A 23,540-nucleotide genomic window follows, 5' to 3' on the forward strand; every position below is an offset into this window, starting at 1 on the left:
GATTTCTTTTTCTTTTCATGTACCATCTGATAGACAAAATAGGTCATCTCCTTATTTTATTTTTTATTCATTTGTTTTCTTGCGTGGTTGATTTTTCCATATCATTAATTTAAAATTTGTAATTTATCCTTTTCTGTAAATTCATGGTTCTTTTCTCTCTTTCTCTCTACTGGGACATATTTATTTTCCTTACTGATTTTTAAAAGTTCTCCATGTTGTACCTCTTTAACTATAAAATATGTAATATGTAATATTTTCCCAGGTTGTATTGTATATTAAAATTTTTTGATATATAGAAGTTTTTATTTTAAAGTTGATTAAATCACAGACTGGACATGCTGACTCACACCTGTAATCCCAGTACTTTGGAAGACCAAGGCAGGGCAGATTACTTGAGCCCAGAAATTTGTGACTAGCCTGGGATCCATTAGGAAACTCTATCTCTACAAAATTTTTTTAAAAAAATTAGCCCAGTGGCCTGCACCTGTAGTCCCAGCTACTAGGGAGGCTAAGAGGGGAGGATCACTTGAGCCCAGGAAGCAGAGGTTGCAGTGAGCTGTTTAATGGCACCACTGCACTCCAGTCTGGGTGACAGAGCCAAACCCTGTCTCAAAAACAAATACATAGGTAAATAAATAAAATTAATTAAATCATTTTATTCATAGTTTATGCACTTAGAAAAACATCTGGCATATATAGTGCTCAGAAAGACCTCCCTCACCCTTAGAGAAATAAAATGTTCACATATATTTTCTTTGAGTATTTCCGTAGCTTCCTTTTTCACATTTAAAGTTTGAATTCATCTGGACTTTATTCTGGCATAATATAAGTCTTAGGCTTATATTCCCAAATGATTATCAAGTTGTCACAGTATAATTGATTAACCTGTGTTCCACATACTGATAAAAAATGTTACCTCTGTCTAACATCATATTCTTATGTATAGTTGTATCTCTTTTGTGTTTCTGTTCAGCTCTGTTGGATTCTATTCTAGTCTGGTGCCAGGATCAATTATTATAATTATTACAGAAATTACTCCTTTGTTAACATTGTCTTTCAGAAATGTTCTGGATATACTTACATTTATTTATATGAGGTTTTAAAATACACAAGCAATGGGAGACAAGGGGGAATTGCAATTGGGGGTAAATAAAGCAAGTTTGGAAAAATGTTGATATTGTTGTAGCTGTGTGATGGGAATGTGGGACTCATGATCCTGTTTACTCTGCCTGTGTGTATGTGTGAAAGTGACGATAACAAAACTTTGTATAAATAGTTAGATAAATAATTCAGATCGGAACTGCATGTAATTGGAATTGTACATGCTTTCCTCTTTAGAAATATGTTTTTTTTAATGTCTCCTTTTATGTACTTCAATGAAGTTTTGTAGTTCATTTCTTTATATAGTCCCCCTACCTTTCTAAACAAACAAGCATACAAAACCTAAGAAAGCATCTTCATGCCTAGTTTTTAAGTTGTGTGTGTATGTGTGTGTGTGTGTAGCAATTATATTTCAAATTGTTGGTATATAGGAAAACATTAATTTGTAATCAACCAAGTTACTTAACTTAAAAAAAACTCTTTTTTTTTTTTTGCTTTCTTTTTGGGAAGTCTTTCAAGTAGAGAATTCTGTGGTCTTCCCATAGTGATAGACTTGCCTCATCATTTTCAATATTTATGATTCTCCTTTATGGGATTTATTAGCACTTTAAACACATTGGCAACTGAGGGTGGTGGTAGTGGGTGTTTTTCTGCTGCTCCCAGCTTTAATGAGAATGTCTTCCATCTTTGATCACTAAGCAAGACATTGGCTATTTGAGGAAGATATGACTTTTGATCCCATTTTATTAAATCTTAAAAATCAGGATTCAGTGTTAAATTTTTTCACATGCATTTTAGATATTCTTAAAAATGATTATGTGTTTTTCTTTCCCCTTGGTCTATTACTTTAATGAGTTATATTAATAGATTTCTTACTATTAAACCCTTCTCATATTCCAGAGTGTGTAAACTCATGAATAATATAGATCCTGTGTGTTGTCTTACAGAAATTCCCTGAATTGATGGCATTGCTCCTTGAGTTTTCTATTGTTTCTTGCTTCAAAGTGAATTTGGGAACAAGGAGAGTGAAATAAATGGACCGAAATTTCTATCTCGTACTGGAAGTCTGGCATACTGGCATTGACTGTCATCTATAGTAGAGTCAAATGTACTGACTGAAATTCAGATATGGTTAAACAATGTGGCTTTTATTTCTTATAGCAAATTTTCTAGCTCTAGTTTCTAGCTGTAGAGCCATGTTCCCATTGATGAGGTGGGGAAAAACACCCACACTTTAATTCATTTTGGAATTAGAATAGTTTCTTTGGGGTCAGTGTTAAAATAATTGAAAGTTTAGTTATATATCAGAACTCTTTTTCTCCTCTTCAATGACTTCTGGTGTCTTCCTTAAAATATAAAATAACTTCTGGGTGCAGGAGAAGACATACATTTCCTGGATTTATACTTACTAGCCATGTAATCTTGTGCTGATCATTTCATCTTTCTCTACCTTGATTTCTTCATCTGCAAATTGGATATTAAAATGATAACTATTTCACAGAATTGTGTGGGAATTGAATTAGTTAATATATTTTAAGTGATTAGAACATTTCCTGGCACATAGCAAATGTCCCATAAGTGTTTGTAATTATAATAATAAAATTGTGATTGTTCTCATAGTGTTAGGAGTGAAGTGGACTTTGGTTCATGTGCCATTTTCCAGTTGCGTGCTCTTGGGATGATTTGGTGCCTGTCTCTTCTGCCTCCACTTTGAAGTATCTGAAGCTGGTTTAATGCTCTTATTCTGTTCTCTTGGCATAAGCAAAGAATAGGAATTACATCTGTTTTTGCCAACTAGGTTGGCAGCCAACTCTTGCCGGGAATATGGGATCTCTTTCCTAGTAATATTTACGAATGAGATAATCTGTAACAATATCTTGGTATGGTATGATATGTTGTAACATTATCTTCATCCTAGCAGAGGTTAGATGAGTTAGAAATTGAAAGACCCTTTTAATACTAAGTTTCTTTCATTCAGCTACTTCTGTTTCAGACATTAAATTTGGTTTTACTTTTTCATTTATATACTTTTGCTTATATTACTTCTTAGTGAATTAAAGATATTTTTAAAGAGAGAATTCTAGCTTTTCAAGCATCATTGTCCTTTTGAAAAATTGAACTAATAAGCGCTGAGATGATTAAAGGGTAGCCAGAACCTTAGAAAAGGAATTGCCATTTTCCATTTTCATTAAGAAATTCATCTGTTAGCACAATAATATTTATGAGATTTTTCTGTTGTGCAATCCCTCATTCATCGCTTATCGCCATTATGAATGAAGAGAGAGCAAAATCTAATTCCAGGTGCCAGATGGGTGCCACACAAATGGCAATGATTCAGCACAGGCTCCAGTTAGAGATACCAAGCTCTGAACAGCTATTTGGATAATCAGAAGATCTTGGTGAAATGAGGTGAATTTTCTTCCATGTGTCAGGTCTTCCACTTGTTCTTTCTCTATGTTCAGAGCCTTTCAATTTGCTATGAAGCTTGGTATCTGCTTGGTCCTAGCAGTTCAGAGAGGGTGTTACAATTAAAATCTTACTGGAAAAGTGATGGGTTCATTTTGAGGCTCATTGAATGAGTCCTTGAAGAAGGAAGCATCAGAATGAAAAGGATTTCAAATCTCTGGGTGTAAGGTTTGAAATGTTCATTTGACCTCACTGATGACTGTGGAAAATCTTAGGCCTGGACACAGAAACTGAAGATTAAATCATGTACTATAATTGAGTGTCTCTAGAATTAGGACAGGCTCATTTTGTGGCAGTATAATAGCAGAATAACAATCCTGGGAAGAGTGCATTTTTAATGAAACATTTTTGCAGGGTTAGTAAAATCCGGATCTCCTAAAAAACCCAATGCTTGCTTATTCTAAGATGAGAAGGATAAGACATAATTCAAGGCTCTTCACTATACCACCAATAGGTTTTACAATAAATTTTGAGCTCCTCTATCCTACATTTTGAAGGATTAATTCTAACTGTAATTTACCTTGGTTCTTAGAGCTCACTGAGGCTCTTGGTGTTAAACACATGTCAGGGGACAAAGTAATATAAAGCTCACATTTAAGGGGTGCCTTCTTAGAGTTAGGTACGGTGCTTATATACGCTGACATGTAAGTTCATCATTTAGTTTACACAGTAGTAGCCTTGCAATGTGAGTTTCAATATCTACATTTATCTTGATCCTGAAATTGACATGCAAAAGGGTCAAGTAGTTTCTCATGGCCCTAAAATTAGAAAATGGCCAAAACAGAATTTGACTCCAAATTCTTTGGAATGTGGAACATGACTGATTCCAAAACTTAAAATTCCACTGATTAGTTTTGTCTCTCTAAACTAGCATCTCTTATGTAAATTACCTGTGTTTAGGAGATATCTTAGAGTTCTTGTTTTATAATGGGGTGAGAAAAAAATATCTCCTTAAGAACGAAAGCAGTTAAAACAAGGTACTACGCTGAAGGAGCTGAGTTTATTTTATCTACCATATATACACTGACTATGAAAGAAAAAGAGTATATTGAAAATGATTCTCTATTGGCAGAAAAATATTATAATTTATGCTCTACTAGATCTTGGTTTTGTTTCTTGTTATTTTTAATGTCTATATAAATTGATAAAACGGTAAAACTCTGAAAAGAAAAAAAAAAACAAATTCTTTGCCCCAATTTTTTTCTGCTATTTTATTTTTAATGTCAAAAAGCCAACTGCTCTTTATCATTGGTTAGAAATTTGCTCCAAACTAAGGGGCATGGACAGTTTTCAATTTGTGGGTGTTAATGACTCCACCACAGTGGGCTCATTCCCTTGCAAGGATGCTAATGGGCTGTTGGTTCCTAAGAGACAGAGGGCTGAGAGGTTTTGGTTTCTACTCATAGTCTTTGGTTTCTTGGCTGTGTTATTTTCCTTGTTTATGTTTCTTTTAATTAACATTAAGTTCTTCATTTTATGCCTTGATTTTCTTCTGGTTGTACAGTCTGCAGGCAATGACTCCTTGGGTAGCACTTGTTAATTAGGGAGAAATGATAGCTTAAGGGTACTTCCTGACTTACTTGGTGCTAGGATAAAAGTTGTTCTACTGAAGCCCCATTAGAATAACTTTTATGTACCTACCTCAAGGAAGATCTGCATGATGCTCTACCAATTCCTCTTTTGTCTCTTTTATCTTTACTTTGACTCTGGTTTGTTTTATTTAAATTCTCATTGTGTCCCAAATAATCTAAACCAAGAGTATTATTAGGTCTTAAAATAATTCACTTTTTTTTCTTAAGGAGGCTATTCACAGTAGATTTCATGGGAAAATAAAAATTAGAATTCATTGCTGATTGATTAAATAGAAGCAACTAAAGAACCAAGGGGTATGTTGATTTTAAAAAGGAACTTCTGAAGGTATCTGACTCATAATTACCCAGAGATAATAATTTTGGTTCTATAGTTCAGATTGAGAAAGCTACACATAATAGAATGCAGGATCTATAGCATGGATTCTCTTTCTCAATTTCTCACTATTTCTCACTCTCACCTTTCCTTTTCTCTTTCAGCTACCTATTCCTGTCTGTCTATCTGTCTATCTATCTATCTATCTATCTATCTATCTATCTATCTATCTATCATCTATCTTATTTTTGCTAGAGAGGCAGAATGGTTCATGTTTTAGAACCGAGTTGGTCTCGTGATACAAAGTACAGACTATGATTTGTAATTAATGATTTGTAGACCGTAGTCTCTGCATACATTCTACAACCCTCAGTGAAATGCCATTTCTAAAACTTCTCAAATTTACAAGTATTCAAACAGCAGATTTTACTTTAATATGGGACAGAAAAACATTATAAAGAATAAAAGGCTCAATGCCTTGATGAACTCCACTTTTCTTTGTAGATAGTAAGCAGCTTGCACCAGAGATTTTATGGGGATCATCTTGCTATCATTTTATTTTCCTCATGGTGACTCAGAGAATTTTATCCTGAGGCTCTCAATGGATCTGTTATAGTCAAGCTGATGATGACACATCTCAGAGGCTCATTCCACATTGGGCCTCAGGCCAGCAAACTACGAACCATGCTGTCCTATGATTCACAGGACAAAACTGCTCTAGATACCTCCCACTACCCAGGCAGGAAGGGCACCATAATGAGGCAGTGGGAGGGTGTATGGCTAGAAAAGTTGCTAAAAGAAAGCATTTGTTGTAACTTTCTTCTCTGCTGTGGGAGGCTAACACCAAAGCAAAGTATTATCAAGCAACAAACCCTACATTTATGAGATATTAATGAGAATGTCCCTGGACTTTTAATTAGGGTGGAGATTTGTGTTTTAGAGAGCTGAAATTATTTTAGGTTGGGGGAAAGACCAAAAAGCATGGAATCCTCAGAGGAAAGTAATTAATTTACAGCTCAATGACTGAGCTGTGCCATTTTGAAATATTGGTCAAGGTGAGCATTGAAAGAGTGGGTACTCTGGCATTTCCATACCCTTGGGAGTGAAGAATTAGGCTATTTGGGGAGCCAAATGATATGCTTTTATTTCCAAAAATGTCATTTATTTTGTAATAAATTTGTACTGAAATTGAAAGTGGTTTGTGTTCTCTTACGTAAGTGTGACCACCTGCATATTATTCATTCAATGGTCATTTATAGCATACTTTATAGGTGTGGAATTCTACAGACGCCTTTTCTGCAGGGACAAAGTTCTGACTAGACGCACAAAGGAGATAAAAGGAACCGTCAATGTCTACCTTCATCTTCCTTTTCCTCTACGTGGGGGAAAATATCAGTATATGAAATGGCATTTGAATAACTTAAAGAGAAGTGTTCACAAGAGCAGAATAACTTGGAACAGGCTTTGAAGCCATTAGGTGTATGAATCACTTGCTGCCTCCTCTGGGGTCCCACACCAGCTATTCTGAGATTCTGTCAGAGTAGTTAGTATATTGTGTTATTTGTCTCTGTCCCCCACTAGACTTAGAGTTCCATGTGGAGACAGATTTTTATCATATTTATCTCTGCATCCCTGGACCCTAGAGCACAGTTCATTGCATACCAGAAGTGTCCAGTAAATGTCTGGTGAATAAATTAGTAAAAGAGTTTGCTGTTATCATTTTGGAGGAAGAGAAGGGAATAGAATGATGGTTTTATATGGGCATAAACTACAAAGGAAATGATTTGATTCTTTTCAGTCTGGAGACAAAATGTGCTTTTCTTCTCATAATTCTCTTTCAATTCAGCAGAGATCAGTATACATTTACTAAGTATATTTTATGTTGTGATTATATATATAAACATGAAATGTTTTCTAACCTCAAGGGACTTAGAGTCCAGGGCAAGGTTGTCAGTGACGTACAATTAAACAGATCATTTTGATGTAATTTGACAAATATACTGTGGGAGGCATTCAGGAGGCATTATGGAGGGAGTAAAAAGGGATATTAGGTCAGGCTGGCAGTGGGAATGGGGCTGGGATATTGGGAGAATCAGGAAACTCTTCCGGGGGAGATGACACCTGAGTTGAGTCTTGAAGCAGAAATAGGCAGCTATCCCCTACAGCATAAATTGATAGATTTTAAGGTGGACTTGAAGTAGGCAGTGTTGGTGACAAGAAGAACATTAGAAAGTGCCTGAATTTGTGTAGATAAAACTCCGGAAGACTGTAGTAGTGGTAGACCCCTCTCAGTGTATGAGATATGTATGTGGGGGGTTAAAGTATACACATGGCAGCAAAAACAATGAAAATTAGTGGATTTTCAAGAAATATAATCTAGAACAGAGGCTCCCAAGTGCCAATCAAAGTGGTGGTGCTCTTCATCCTTCATGATTATTATCTGGGGTATTGGCCAAAAGTAGATTCCTGAGTACCTCTCCTCAAAGTTCTGATTCATTGGAGGAGAGTTAGCCATCTGCATTTTATGGCATTCCCTAGCTAATTTTAATATGCAGTCACATTTGGGAAATGCTGATAAAAATGATAGCAATGGTATCACCCATATTTTAGATGTGGACAAAATAAGAAGACCCCATGAAGTAGAAGAAGTTGAGCAGTTGGTTGGAGAACCAGCAGAAGACAGAGGAAGAGGGAGTTTCTAGAAGCAAAAACAATGTGATTATAGAGAGCTCTAGTCAGATAATTTGTGAAGAGTTTATTAGATTTTGTAAAATGGAGATCTAGGATCTTTGGAGAAAGTAGTTTAAGTGTGGAAGGAGTAAAACTTGCTTGCATTGGGTTGAGGGGTAAACGGTGGGAATAAGGAGGTAAAGAAAGTTAATAGACATTTTTTCAAATAACTTGATTTTGAAGAGAAAGAGAATGATATCTGGAAGAGAGAGAACATAGGGTTATAAGGATGATTTGCTTTTTGCAAGAGGAGAGACTCAAGAGAGTATTTAGATCTTGAGGGGAGAGAGCCAGTTAGAATTAGAACAGATAGGGGAGGAAAGACAGGCATAGGAAGAAGACAGGACTTCTCATAGGAGGAGAAACACCTCACTCATCCTCTCAGACAGGGGGAAAGGAGGTAAGGGAGAGTAAGCTGGGTAAAGAAGGAAGCTGAGGCATAATTTTTGATGGGATATTCAGAGAGACATTAAGAGGCTCAAATAGTTGAAAGGGAACAAAGCTTGTTGAAACTAAATCTAGGTAAAGAACACTATTGTTAACTTATTATTTTAAAAATATTTTTCTTGAAAATTGTGACAGCTTTTTCTACCTACATTGCATTTATTTTCTACCTTATAATAATATGAATCTATTTTGTAGATTGAGCTCCTGTTGATCCTATAAAACCCAAATCTCTTGCTTGCTGATTCAGTTGTTCATTTGCATTTGTCTCATGTTCCATGCATTTTGCATTCCCAGAAACTAGCACAGGCAGGGAGGCCTCAACAACTGATTGATTTCCTAGGTGAAGTGGAGCCTGAAGAGTTCCTTTTATAGACACCATTACTAGATCTGAAAGAAAGAGATAAGTTAATTGACACCCAAATGGAGGACGAAGATAGCAGAATCAGGGAGAGAGAACTTAATTTTAGCCATCTATTTTCCAACGGGGCTTTTCTCTGGTCTATAGATTCCCAAAAAACAAAGTCTCACACTGGGTATGAAATAGCAAACTCGAGTACTCAAACACAAACAAATGAGAAAGCAGTCTAACAATTCCACGAACAAAAACTAGCACTTTTGTATATAGTCTGAAGTAAGAAGAGACGAGTAACTTGTTTTGTATTCTCTCAAATACTTTCTTTTAATCCGACTTTTAAGTATTTTTTTCTAAGGATTGAAAATTTGAGAAGCCAAGAAACACAGAAACGAGACAGAACTACCAATAATACTGTACCTACATATAACTACTAATATTTTGCTAAATTTTAAAGTCTTTTCTCTGTGCATAACTTTTTATAGGATAATCCTACACATACAACTTTAATCCTACTTTTTCACTTAATATTACAACATAAGCATTTTGTCATGTAATTGAAATATCTTGCAAAATATGTGATTTTAGTTACATAGTACATCATGAAGTTTCTCATATTTTATTTAGCAATTCCTTTACTATTTGACATCTAAATTGTTTCCAGATTTTCATTATTTTAAGTGGTACTGCTAGAAGGCTTCTGCATACAAAGCACTTTCCATATTTCAAGTTACTTCCTGAATTATGATATAAAAGTGTATAATACCATTAAAGCTTTTGGTATGTATTATCAAATTCCCATCCAAAGACTTAGGTCATTTGGAAAGCTGATGAGTAATATATGAAATGCATATCTAATTATATACACACTATTTTATTTTTAAGAAGTAAAATAATTTTTAAGCAAGACAAACAAATATTGAGATTTTAATTTTCATTTCATTCATAGTGAGATTGAATATATCCCACATTTTGATATAATTTTATTTCCACTTTTGCAAAATTTCTACTTATTAATTAAAATGTTCATTTTTATAGACTGATACCTCAAATTTTTAATATATTTTGTAAGTGGTACAATGTTATGTTACATATTAATACTATGGCAAAGGCAAAATAATGATAATGAATTCTTTCAAACTTAAATATATATATATATTTTTTTTCTATTTTTTTTTTTTTTTTGAGATGGAGTCTCACTCTGCCACCCCAGCCTGGAGTGCAATGGTGTGATCTCAGCTCACTGCAACCTCTGCCTCCTGGGCTCAAGTGATTCTCCTACCTCAGCCTCTTGAGTAGCTGGATTACAGATGCCTGCCACCATGCCCAGCTAATTTTTGTATTTTTTTTTAATGGAGACAGGGTTTCACCGTGTTGGCCAGGTTGTTCTCAAACTCCTGACCTCAGGTGAACTACCTGCCTTGGCCTCCCAAAGTGCTGGGATGACAGGCATGAGCCACCGTGCCTGGTAGAAGTTATATTTTTTAATCATACAACTTGCAGTGTGGAAGAGACTTTACAATGTACCGTATTCAACCCTGTATTATTAGTTCGTTTTCATACTACTATAAAGAACTGCTCAAGACTGGGTAATTTATAAAGATAAGAGGTTTAATTGGCTCACAGTTCTGCATGGCTGGGGAAGTCTCAGGAAACTTACAATCATGTTGAAACGCAAAGGGGAAGCAAGGCACTTTCTTCACAAGGAGGCAGGATGGAGAATGAACACAGAAGGAACTACCAAATACTTATAAAACCATCAGATCTCGTTGGAACTCACTCACTATCATGAGATCAGCATGGGGAAAAAAGCCTCCATGATTCCATTACCTCCATTTGGTTTCTCCCTTGTCACCTGGGGATTATAGGGATTACAATTCAAGATGAGATTTTGGGTAGGGACACAGTCAAACCACATCAAAGCCTCAGTTGAAGGAGATTAAACCCATACAACAATTATTGAAAAAAATGTTAGCTAGTAGACAAGTTTGTGGTACAACATACTTTTTGTTATTTGACTTCAGAGTCAGTAGAAATCTATGTGACTTGGAGCAGCAGGGCAAGTTGTTATTAGAAATAAGGGCTTTTGCTGGACTTTGAATGGAAAGAGTTCCGTAAAATGAAAGAAACAACAATTAAAGGGCATGAATCTAAGGCTAAGAGGTAGAAATGGACATGTCTCAGGTGCTGCAGAGATGAGACCAGCCTGACGAGGGTAGAGAGCTGGTGTTGGGAGATAGGATGTGAGCTAAGGCCAAATTAAGTATGCAAATCACAGATCACTTGACTCTTCTAGTTGAAACACATCACTCTGGAGTTCCTACTGAGCATAAGCTACATCTGATTATACAAGGCCATCCTTGTGGTTACAGGTAGATTGCACTGACTTTGGCACATTTCAAGATGTTAAACTCTGCTGGGAAGACTACAAGATACATCTGGGTTGACAGATGAAACTAGTTTTAGGAAAAGCCACGCACAGGGCAGTATCATCAGCTGGACACAGGACTGGGCATGAAATACAGGGTCCTCTCATTATTGTGTTGTCCCAGGCAGTCCTATGACCTTAGGCAGACTGCTTATGTTCCCTACACTTCAATTACCCTATTTGTATCCTACGCTCTTTCTACATCTCAGATTCTATAGCCTGTAGCAGGAGCTCAGATAAAGCATAGCTTCAGATAAAGAGCACCCTAGAGAAAACGTAAATAGCAGGAAATAACTATTGTCATCTTTAGATCTGGAATAAGAAGTCCTTTCTTTTAATTCACAATTTTAGAAGGTATGAGGAGATATCTGGAACTTTCTTCCCTTGTTTCTGCCACTAATGTAGCAGAGGGCCAACTGAAGCAGATGTTCACATTATCTATCTTACGTGTGTAGAGAGCAAATTAGTGGACATTTAAGAGCCCAAGGCAATAATTCAAACATTCCCATGAAAAAATCTGTTTTTCCATCCTTGTATGTTTCTTTCTTTTTTTAAAAAAAAAACTTTTAAAGTATTTAATTATTGCATTGCCTCCTCCTAATTTCTTTCCTGCAGATACTTTGGTGAGTAAACCTGGATAAATTAAGCCTGTTTTTATTATATTCCTTTGGAGTTGTCTTTGATTGTGATCAAACTTCCCTTCTTATCCATGCCACATACATTCATTCTTCATTTAGATTAGAATCTGATCAAGGGAAGAAACTGCCAAGTTTGGTTTCATTTTTATGTCTACTTTATGCAGTCCTAGAAAAATCTACCTTTTGATGAGTTGGAGACAACAGTAAGTTCGAGACAGAGCTAATACATTACACCTTGATCACTCATAGGCAACTGCACCCAAACAATTCTTTCCCTTTGCATCAAGAAAGTTTGTTGTTTATCTGAGGGCTTAGTACTGTGCCTGACACATATAAGGTGCTCAATAAACTTTTTAAAAGCAATGCATCTGAGTGACTTTATATTTCAGCAGTTACTACATGAACTGACTTACTGTATAGAAGAAAAAAAATGTTAGTTCAAAAAGAGGGGAATAAAGAATTCTTCTTAAATATATAAAATATGTCCTGTTCAGTAGCTTCTCTAATATTTGTGGATGATTGGAACCCCTTTTCATTCTTATATTTAAGGGTGTCATTATGTATGGGGACATTTGCTGTTTCAATACATAAATTTATATTTGCAGGGAACTTAAAGTCCCCAGAATTTTTTCTGAGATATTGTCTGATTAATCCCCATAACAGTGCTGTGAGGTGGGTTGTGGAGATACAAGAGAAAAAAGGGAAAGGATTTTCCTAATACTAAACAGTTTGTGTATATGACATAGCAATGAAAGTAGAACTTACGTCATCTGATGACCAGTTCAAGACATTTTCTGCTATATAAATCTTTAATCTCTAGGATAGAACCTGTCTTAATTCCCTTTGCGTCGACACAGCAAAATGTATACAGGTGCTCCATCTCTAATTCCATCTCTGAATATTCCAGCACTATCTGTCTTATCTACCTCCTCTCTTCATTTTTATTTCTAAAGTGTTCTCCCTGAAGGAGCCGACTCTTCCTTCTTTCTAATTAACTTTATGTGGAAACTCCTATCGTAATGAAATTGCACGTGTGAGTATTCTCTTGCCTGACTTTCTTTTTAGTGCACCTGGAGGAAGAAAGCTTTCTGCAGTCTAACCACATTATCTTTGCTGAGAGAGAAACTTGTAGGAACTAGGATAAATGCCTTCCTGAGAGTCAACCTTTTCATCAAACATTTTTTAGTTTAGGCGCAGCTTTGATTTTTGCAGAGGTTACCAGTTGTTCATAATTAAGATGCACTGGTTCATGCTATTGGCAGCAAAGCACTACGGAAGAGTAGACAAAAACGTGGACTTTTGAGGCAGATCAGTCAGGTGTGAATCCTGGTTCTGCCATTTCCTGGGCAATTTCCTTCATTTGTTGGTTCTGATTTCCTCTTTTGTGCCATGGGATAACATGTTGACAATGTCTACCTCACAGGATTATTGGAAAGTTTAAGGATAAATTACAGATGTTTTTAAGGATAAATGTGGTGGCAGAACATGCAATCCTCTTCATAGACTGCAGAGTGCATCTACCATTTCCTCTCCATCTCCACTATCCTCCCTGCCCTACCTTGAGGGGCTTTGTACCCTGGAAGGTTGACCAGTGAGATGTACATCTTCCTCCTTTGCCCTCCCGCTTGCTTGCATTTGGCTAGTGGGGAGTCCTAGCAGGAGACAGATGGAGAAAGGAAAATGAGACTGCGTGCATCTTCTTATCTCCTTCCTTTTAGGGAGACCCGAGGCTAGCTGTGTCCCAGAGAGCAACTTCCATTTTAAAGGCAGCCCATTCCGGGTGATGCTTTTTCCTAGGTATGGGCAACCAATCCCTCTTAGGGTGAAAACTTTGCTATTGCTAGTTCCAAGTACTGTGCCATCCTTTGTGGATTCCTCTACCCTACCAACATCTCCTTAAAGAGTCTGTTTGTTGAACCTGCTGTAAATTATCCTAATATAAGTATGCTGTCTGTTTACTCCTGGACCTTTAACTGATAGGTTATTCATACTGGTTAGTATAAAATAGATCTGCCAACATATGTATTATTAGAGAGAGGTTAGCATTTATAGGAGAAAAAATAAGAATGGGCTGGTGTTGCTTGCTATTTGATACTAAGAGAATAAGAAGGTAGTGATGATGGATGATGATAAATATATGATGATGATGATGAGATCCAAATACCTCCTATGAGCCAAGCATTCTCCTAGACAATGCTTTTTACTTCATTTATTTTGAAAACACATATGTGTATTACTATCTTTCTTTTGCAGAACTGGAAAAATTTCAGATAAATCAAATAATGTACCTAAAAGCTACATAGAATGCCAGTGGAAAGCTGAAATTCCAATCTATACCTATCTGGTTCCAAAGTCTATACTCTTTCAGTAAGGCTAGGTGCCTCCTAGCTATACAGGGTGAGAAGAGCTATTCCATCAGCAGTCAGTTTTCAACTGAATCTCTTTACCTATTGAAGTTTCTGTAAGTTCTAATTTCCCACAGGAAAATATCTGCTAATGATGGTCTTTAAATGATTTCAAGGCAAATTTTTTAAAAACCTGGTTAATTCAGCAAAGCTTATCAGGTCAAATACATTATTTATCTGATTTGACTGATTTGTTACTACTGAGTCACTAGCCCAGTAGGACAACTATTCCATAGTTGTCCCTAAGGCTACTCATTAAATACTGGATGAATAAATAAATATTTTGAATAAGTTTTTCTCTGATAATATGTAAGCTTCCCACAGCTGTTATCTAAATTTTTTTCTCCCTAGATATGTAATATTTTGTTCACAGTTTGTATTATTTCTGTTCAATTCCTAAATTAAATGAGTAACATAATTCCACATTTTCTGGGACCTATAGGATGCTAATTTGTAAAGGTGATTCAATTCCTGGAGGTGTACTAGCTGAGAACTTTCCATTTGTGGATCAGCTCCTCCCTTCAAATCCTACTCCTTTAGAAAAATTCCATACACACTCAGAGAAACAGTATTTATCTTAGCAACTCACATTTGATTGTGCATTTTTCTTTAATCTTCAGGCAAGCATTTCTATCAACCTTGGAAGAAGGCTTTGTCCATTGTTTGCCTTTGAGTCCCCAAGTTGCATCTAGATATGTTCTTAGCTGCAGTGAACTTTATTTCTCTGTTTCTACCTCTACTTTGCTGTTATGGGACCTCTAACCTCCCGCAAAGTGTCTTCGTTTTATTTTGAGAAGACTTGAGAGGGTGACTCACATATATTCCCAACAAAAGTATTTTCAGCCTTTAAAAAGGCTGTGTTCCCTGCAGGCTTCTCTGTTTTCATTTTGTATGGTTTTTTTTTTTTTTTTTAAATGATACATAGTTACTTTGTTTTTCATCTTTTAAATGTATAATTCATACTACTTTGTACTTTAATATTTTTCAATCATTTCAGCAAAACCAGCTCCTTCAGACCTTCACCACTGTTACTCTTTTCCTTAAGTCTCAGACACATGTTTTTTGAGAAGCTTAGAACAAACTCAAATGATAGAACTACATGCCACTGTTAGCATCAGTCTACACCTACAATATTAGCCTAAACTTGCAATATCAGAGTTTTTGTGGTTTGATCAGGCCTTTTATCCTCTTTCCCTTATAGTAAGTTCTTTCCCTGAAAGCACTTCAGCCCACATGCAAATATACCCTATAAATATGTAGGTTGTGTCCTGATGTAAAAGAATATCGTAAATGAAAACAATACGTACAGCTATTCGATTTGTTCTATCTTCAAAACTGAAAATGAAGAATCTCCATTGTAGTGTCTAGGAGAAAGCAAAGATTTGTTAGATAATGAGGATATCAATGTCATTCAAGTGACAATTACTCTGGAAGATTCCTTGAAATAACAGTTACTACTTAACAGTTATTGCTTATACTTTTTGTTCTCATCTTCTCAAGTATTCCTTACAACCACTTTGAACTAAAAGGGTAGGGAACTCACTAAATTTACTGAAGAGTTATTGGATTGGCTTTAAGGTACTATTGATTATTGTCAGTGAAACAAGAGGCAATGATTCAGTTGCTCAGAGGGCTCTTTTCTTCACATGTAGGTAAGATTCCTCCAGCAGTGGATCACCTTAGTGATCCCTTAGTGAAAAATTGTCGAGTCCCTAGCTGTCCCAACAAGAATCAACATATACACAATTCAGTTTGCATCTTCATTTTGTACATGTAACTTTAGGTTATGGCTACCATATCTGGTTTTTTTTTTTTTTTTTCAGCTACTAAAATGGTAGAGTTGAATATTTAATAGAAAACAGATGGTGCTTGAAATCTCTAACTTACATTTAACAAAAACTGTTTTGGAAATGTTGCTTGTCTATATGTTTTTATTGTTTTAAACACAGTACCGTTTTAGCCTGTTCCGATGAATTATTTAAGAATTACTGTCCCAGTCTAAGAGCATTTCAAAGTGCATGTGTTAATCATATACTTGATTAAACATTTCCTTCCTTTTCTTTTCAGCATTCCAGTTGGCTTTTGAGTGGATACTTGCAGTGAGAGCATTGACATTGGAAACACTAGTTCCCATTTTAGTTACTTAAAACACCACGATGAAAAGAAATACCTGTGATTTGCTTTCTCGGAGCAAAAGTGTAAGTAACTTTTGTTTTCTAAACATGTGTACATATAACATTTTAGTTTTGGTTTTGGATTTTAATACTCTACTATCATGATTAGGCTTGTGGGAAACCTTTAGTTAACTTTCAGTTGTCTGACTGTACACAGCTTATTAACAAACGAAGACTTGTTTGTCTATGTGGCCTGGTTAGCATTTGATGAAAATTCTTTCAACTAGTTTATATCTTACCATTCATTCATATAAGTCTACTAGCCTGATATTGAACACTCTAGTTTTTGAGTGCATGCAGAAAATATATGATTAAAAATCAAAACATAGGGAATTTATGTCTTGAATATGAAACCTTCTGGGCATGTCCAAAATCATAAATTAAACTTACGTCATTAGGTACTTCAACCAGTAACATTGTGAAAGTTCTTCCCTTCCATGAGCTTTCAATCCTAGCATATATATCTAATTACTTCTTTTATCTTTTTTTTTTTTTTAAACATTTTAAGGTGAACATCCTCGGGCTCTACTGAAGGTTAAACCTTATTTCCAATTACGTAGCGTTCTTAAGATACCACAGTCATGATACTTTTAAAATTTATATTAGCTCGTGGCAAAAAGCAAATAGAGCAACTCAAAGAAAGCTACACAAGGCAAGGATGAAAGCGATTGTTAATTTCCATCAAGCAAGTGCTAAGAACACATCCCTTTGTTCATTTACCCAAGGGGGTAGGCATCCAAACAGATGTAGTTGTGACGTAGGAATATTCATTTGAAGGCATCAGAAAAACCACAAATGCAAACACATTTCTCTAGTATGAAAACACTTTGTGTTATAACCAGTGATTCTATTGTGATGGCCCAAGGTCATCTTTCATCCTTTCTATGGAGTTACCATCCAGCTTTTAAGGGTGAGGCATGAGTATGTGCAGATAAAGTGTAGTATGCCTAACTGTGTTTGTTAAAAAATGAGGATTTGCTGAGGCATATGCCAATCCTTTGACTGAATACTGTGTTTAATAACTAACCAAGTAAATTCAACAAACTCTGAGGGATTGTTCAAATTTATGTGTTTTGCTGGTTGGTGTTTGGTTGTATGTATTATTGCATAAAAGAAGGGGCCTGGCTTTGAGCTTGGAATTCCTTTTATCATCATACAGTCACTCACTGTAATAGATGACCAAACTGCAAACACATCTTACTCTTATGGAGTTTTCTTATTATAAATTACATATGAAATCAAACTATTCATATAATGTTTTCTTTTATTGAATTTCAGAGACATGTGATCTGAAAAAGATGTGCAAAGGCAAAAGGGAGAATATTTTGAATAATTACAAATATGTCATTAAACATTTCCCTGTTCTTGGAGGAAAACATTCTAAAAGCAAATGATTAACTGAGCCGTGACTTTAAGGAACTGAGACTACTTAATGATGCTAGGACATTTCCTATTTGTATTTGTTTAATGCAAAAAATTTTATCTTGGTGGAAACGGTCAAGTTCCAGATTAAGAGAACCTGAGTTGGCCTACATTTGTCCAAGGTAAACAGTAGAACTCTCATTTCACTGCTTTGTAGCTTCTTGAGAATCCACTGGCATAAAGAAAATGCTTCCACTTAATTAAATGATCCTAAGCAGAAGTTAATGTTTATCAGAAAAAAGAGCCAGACTTATTGCCTAGTTAGAAGTTGTCACTTTAGGGCTATAAAATTTTATTTTGCTCTGGTCTGAGCATGTCACCCTCCAACGCTTAACATTTTTGCCATAATATAATCCAAAATTGTAGACTTAGAGGTAGATGTTTCCTGCTTTTGATGAAGAAAGTTTAAAGAATTAGTTCTCTTTAGAATCTGAGGATTTTATCTTTGGTATTATGACCTTTGAAAATCCAAAGAAAATGTTAGAAATTTAAAACAGTCTCTGTTCCTCCCTACATGCCTCTCTGTAGGTCTTGCATCTTTCATTGTGAAAATTTAAGGCATACAAAAGAGGTAGAAAAAAGATCATCCTTAAACGATCACCTTATTTAGTGAATTCTTCTCATGAGAGGGGTTCCAGTGTATCTTGGAAGACCATTTAGTCACTTTTCAGCTCAAACAAATCAGGCATAAGATGGGTGGTTAAGCTACGTGAGAGTTCTGTTTCCTACCAGTTATAAATTTCTATGATTCTATGCCATGTTGTGCTCATTCATAAGTTGAATTGAAGACCAGTTCCCAAATAAATAGAAAATCAAGGCATCAGGGCAAAGAGAGTATATTAATCAGCTTGGGCTACAATATACCATAGACTAGGTAGCTTAAACAGAAATGTATTTTATCACAATTCTGCAGGCTGGGAAGTTCAAGATCAAAATGCCAACCAATTTTGCTCCTGGTAAGAGCTCTCTTCCTGGTTTGCTCATGGCTTGCAGAAAGCTACTTTTTTCCTGGGTCCTCACATGGCAGAGAGAGAAAGTAAGCTCTCTGCTGCTGCTTCTTTTAAGGTCACTAGTCCCATCATCATGGCCCCACCTTCATGAATTCATCTAATCCTAATTACCTCCCAAAGACCCCACCTCCAAAAACCATCACAGTGGAGGTTAGGGCTTCAATATATGTATTTCAGGGGGACGCAAACATTTGGTCCATAAGAGAGTTTGATTTTTTTTTTTTTGAGATGGAGTCTCGCTCTGTCACCCAGGCTTCAGTGCAGTGGCGAGATCTCGGCTCACTGCAAGCTCCGCCTCCCGGGTTCACGCCATTCTCCTGCCTCAGCCTCCCGAGTAGCTGGGATTAGAGGCATATGCCACCACACCTAGCTAATTTTGTCTTTTTAGTAGAGACAGGGTTTCACCATGTTGGTTCGGCTGGTCTCAAACTCCTGACCTCAGGTGAATTTGATATTCTTAAGGCATGATTGATTTTTATAAGTCACTGTCTTGTTTAAGCCCAAAGGTAGTGACCAGCATACTAGAATCTGTATGTTCTCCCAATTTGGTAACACTGAAAATGATCTGGTCAACATCTTTCTCTTCATTTCTTATTTTCTAAATTTTATGTTAGGGATATTCTTTTTTTTTTATTATTATACTTTAAGTTCTAGGGTACATGTGCATAACGTGCAGGTTTGTTACATATGTATACTTGTGCCATGTTGGTGTGCTGCACCCATCAACTCGTCAGCACCCATCAATTCGTCATTTATATCAGGTATAACTCCCAATGCAATCCCTACCCCCTCCCCCCTCCCCTCTCCCCATGATAGGCCCCAGTGTGTGATGTTCCCCTTCCCAAGTCCAAGTGAACTCATTGGTCAGTTCCCACCTATGAGTGAGAACATGCGGTGTTTGGTTTTCTGTTCTTGTGATAGTTTGCTAAGAATGATGGTTTCCAGCTAAAAATGCTCATCATCACTGGCCATCAGGGAAATGCAAATCAAAACCACAATGAGATACCATCTCACACCAGTTAGAATGGCAATCATTAAAAAGTCAGGGATATTCTTACCAATGATTTCTGAAGTCTAATAATCTCTTCATAGACCTAGGAGCTAATTTTAATTTTACTGTAAATGATTTTCCCCTTTCTTCACTATTCTTAGTTGCTTATTTTATATTGTTCTTTCTTAACATCAAATCCAATGACACAGGTCTCTGAAGTATGTTATCCTATCAATGGATTGACCATCTAACTTTTCAGATGTTTATAAATTTCAGAACTATCTGAGTTACCCTTCTTCCCTCTGCTAATGTCTGCTTTCTTACTGGCTTTTAGCTAATCAGGGGAGGGAAGGAAAGGTACAGACAAGAGAACAGGATATAAAAAATTTTTGTTGTAATTATATATTTTAAAATCAGGAGTTAAACGAAAATTTTTAGCATTTTTTTTCTTTACAATATCTCTGTTATTCTCCAAACTCATGAAGTTTTATAAATCTTCTCATCTGGAGAATAAACTAGATACATTTTAATTCTTATTCATTAATAAATTTTCTTGTGTATTAAATTCTAAACTTTCTTGTAGCCTTTTGCATTAAATTCCCACTTTTCTAGTACACTGAATCATTTTCTTCCTACCAGTTTGAAGATATTCAAGATGTCATCTACTCACTTGGATTTGTTAATTTTCTTGATGAAATTGCCCTTTATTTGACTTAGGATTCTTATGGATGTTCTACATTTGGATAAATTTGTCACTCACCAGATGTCTTTAATTGATGTTAACTGTTCTTTTTTGATAGAATTGTTGTTCAGCGTTAATTCAAAACTGGAAACAACTCCTTTGTGTTTGGAAGACATAGGGTATCTGTCACATTTTTTCCATAATGAATTTAAAGCCCACCTAAATAGGCTGTCAGTTTTGAGTCCAGGGGCTAGGAGCCCATCTGGTGAAATTTTTCACAGTAGGCTCCCGATAATTGCTTATTTTCATGGAAGATTTTAAAAATATTGTACAAACTTTGTAAACTAAAGTGATTTTATTCTTAAGAAAAGATACGTATTTTTTTCCATCTGTACCTTTACATTTCTGAGTTTTTAGAAGCAGTCACTCACCTAATGACCGAGGGTGAGTTATTTATGCCATTTTATCTGCATTTCAGTGTCCACCTGGAGTTGCCAGCTAAAAAATAAATTTGGAAAAGATGATACATTTTGTTGTGGCACTTCAGAGCTATCTGCATTCATTTTTCCTCACAATTACCCCATAAGGTAGAGTATTTTTTTTTGTATGGTTAACGTAAAAATAACAAATTCCTTCCTAGATGGGCCTCATTTCTCTACTATATTCAACCACACCTAAGCTCCGAGATTGACAAAGCTGTTGCAGCTTAGAATCCTAACAAAGTTAAGGATGTAGAAACTGATTTTTTCACTGGTATTCACTCAGTAGGGTCCAAAGAACGTCAGAGGAGATAAGGTAAAAATCCTTTGGAAAGCACAAAATACAAAACAAAACCAAGTTCCTGCTTGTGTCTTTATTCACAACAAATTGATATGAGAAGTTGTAGTTTTAGAGATTTCACTCCTTTGGTGCTTATAGCTGCCTTCCCGCTTGTTCTCCTTCTTTACAAAGTTCTACAAATATTTACTGAATGGCTACTGTGTGTTAGGCTCTGAGTATCCATTGTAAGATACATATTCTTTCTCATAGAGCATAACTGATAACTAAATTTATAATTTTTATAATTTGTTAAAATTATTTCACTACTGTGTCCCTAACCCTGATCACCTAAATCTATCCCATTTTAATCTTTAGTTCTTTAGAGGAAGACTGAAGTTCTGTATCTCTCTGAAGTCTCTATGTACTTGCATTTCATCACATCGTGGGCACCCTGTTTAGTAGGGATATTTTGAGCTGTGAATAATGTGCCATAATTGACAATTATGCTCATTGTTGCAGAAACATAGATTATTTCAGAGTGGGTAAAAATAATTTTTCTCAGATAATCAACAATGCTATAAGAATAGCCAAGAGTATAAATAAATGTGAGAATGACAGGAAAGGTCTGAAAGAATAGGGACTGATCAGCAACCATTTGCTTTAAATCAATCACATGTCACATGACTGTTTTAGTGGCCAAAGCCAATCATTAAATTGTCATCTTGGAAAAAGCTCCACTTTTGTCTATATTGTGATGTGTTTGCTATTTCATTTTTGGACAATTTCAAGTTGAAGTTGAATTACAAATGATTATGTCCAAGAAATAATTGCATATATTGTACTTACCAGTGTAAACAACACAGATAAAAGAATGGAGATAAATCTTGTTGCATTGACAATGAATATTAAAAAATTATTCTTACAGACAAAATCTCTGTATAACAAAGTGAAATTTTAAAGAAAAGCATAATTGATGGAGTTTTCTGTCAGTAGTATTTGCTCTAGAAAGATGTTTATAATGGCTGCTTATTTTTAACTGAAGGTAATTCTCTGTTTTAAAATTTTATTTAGCTTTTTTTCACTATTGAAATGGCAAGTGTTTTGAAAGCTAAAAATCTGACTTCAATTCAAATTATTGATGTGTTTATATTGTTTCCCATGGTCAGCACTTTCAAGGGCAGAACTGGAATTGTCTCTGAGTTATAGTTCTGACTTTGCATCTATGCATCTATGTCTTGGTAGAAGTGGGAGTAAGAAAACCATAAGTAATGAGATTTATTATCAAACACTTCCAATATCTAGCATATTTTTTTCAAAGGTAAAATGAGAAAAACAGCATTGAAATCACATTAAAAAATAAAGCAAACAAAAAATCCAAACCAAGCCATCAAGCAAAAATCATTTTTAAAATGCTATACAATAATCAAGTGTGTTCTATACTTCTACACCAAATCCTTTAAGTCTTAAAACTTTCCTAAATGGAATTAATCCATCAATGAGCAGGTAACAACTTTACTTTTATTGTTGAAAAATGTCAGTCTTGTCAGTTCACAAATTTCCCTAACTTGTGCAAATTAAGAGCCATGATAGCAAGGCCAAGAATGGTTCGTTGGTATATAGTTAAAGCCACACTGACCCTGCTTTCTAGTTCTTTCTATTACCCAGGATATGTCATATGCCACACACATGGGGGTAGGCATACAGCCTCACTTAGAGCACAAGAACTGGGAATAAGACATTTAACTTATAACTTTTTTATGGTCATATTCCCCTCCCACTGCCATTCTTCCTACTACGGTAGTCTGGACTTCTGTTTTGGCAATATTGCTTCTGTAGTAAGGATTTGACTCTACTTGCAGCCCTCAACATCCTGAATTTAATCCAATCTACAATGTTTGTTAAGCCCTCCCAACTATTTGACCAAACTATGACAGTTACATCCCATGGAACTGTATACCAAATGGTACCTCAGCAGTTCAGAGAGTTAACACACCACCAGTTCACTTCCAGGTTGGGCTTTAAGATTTGCA

The 23,540-nt window shown here is 35.7% G+C and overlaps 1 protein-coding gene across 2 annotated transcripts in view; it reads left to right on the forward strand.

The window, feature by feature from the left end:
• The window catches only part of PDE4D (phosphodiesterase 4D, cAMP-specific), a 1,579,839-nt gene that overhangs the window by 339,547 nt on the left and 1,216,752 nt on the right, over window positions 1-23,540 (forward strand). For both annotated transcript variants that reach the window (XM_011942896.1, XM_011942894.1), the window contains one exon: window positions 16,540-16,670. In XM_011942896.1, coding sequence (XP_011798286.1) covers window positions 16,629-16,670 — 42 coding nt within the window. In that variant the 5' untranslated portion in view covers window positions 16,540-16,628. The remainder of the gene's footprint in view (window positions 1-16,539; window positions 16,671-23,540) is intronic.

This window comes from Colobus angolensis, unplaced genomic scaffold, assembly GCF_000951035.1.
Source record: "Colobus angolensis palliatus isolate OR3802 unplaced genomic scaffold, Cang.pa_1.0 Scaffold212, whole genome shotgun sequence".
NCBI classification, from domain to species: domain Eukaryota; kingdom Metazoa; phylum Chordata; class Mammalia; order Primates; family Cercopithecidae; genus Colobus; species Colobus angolensis.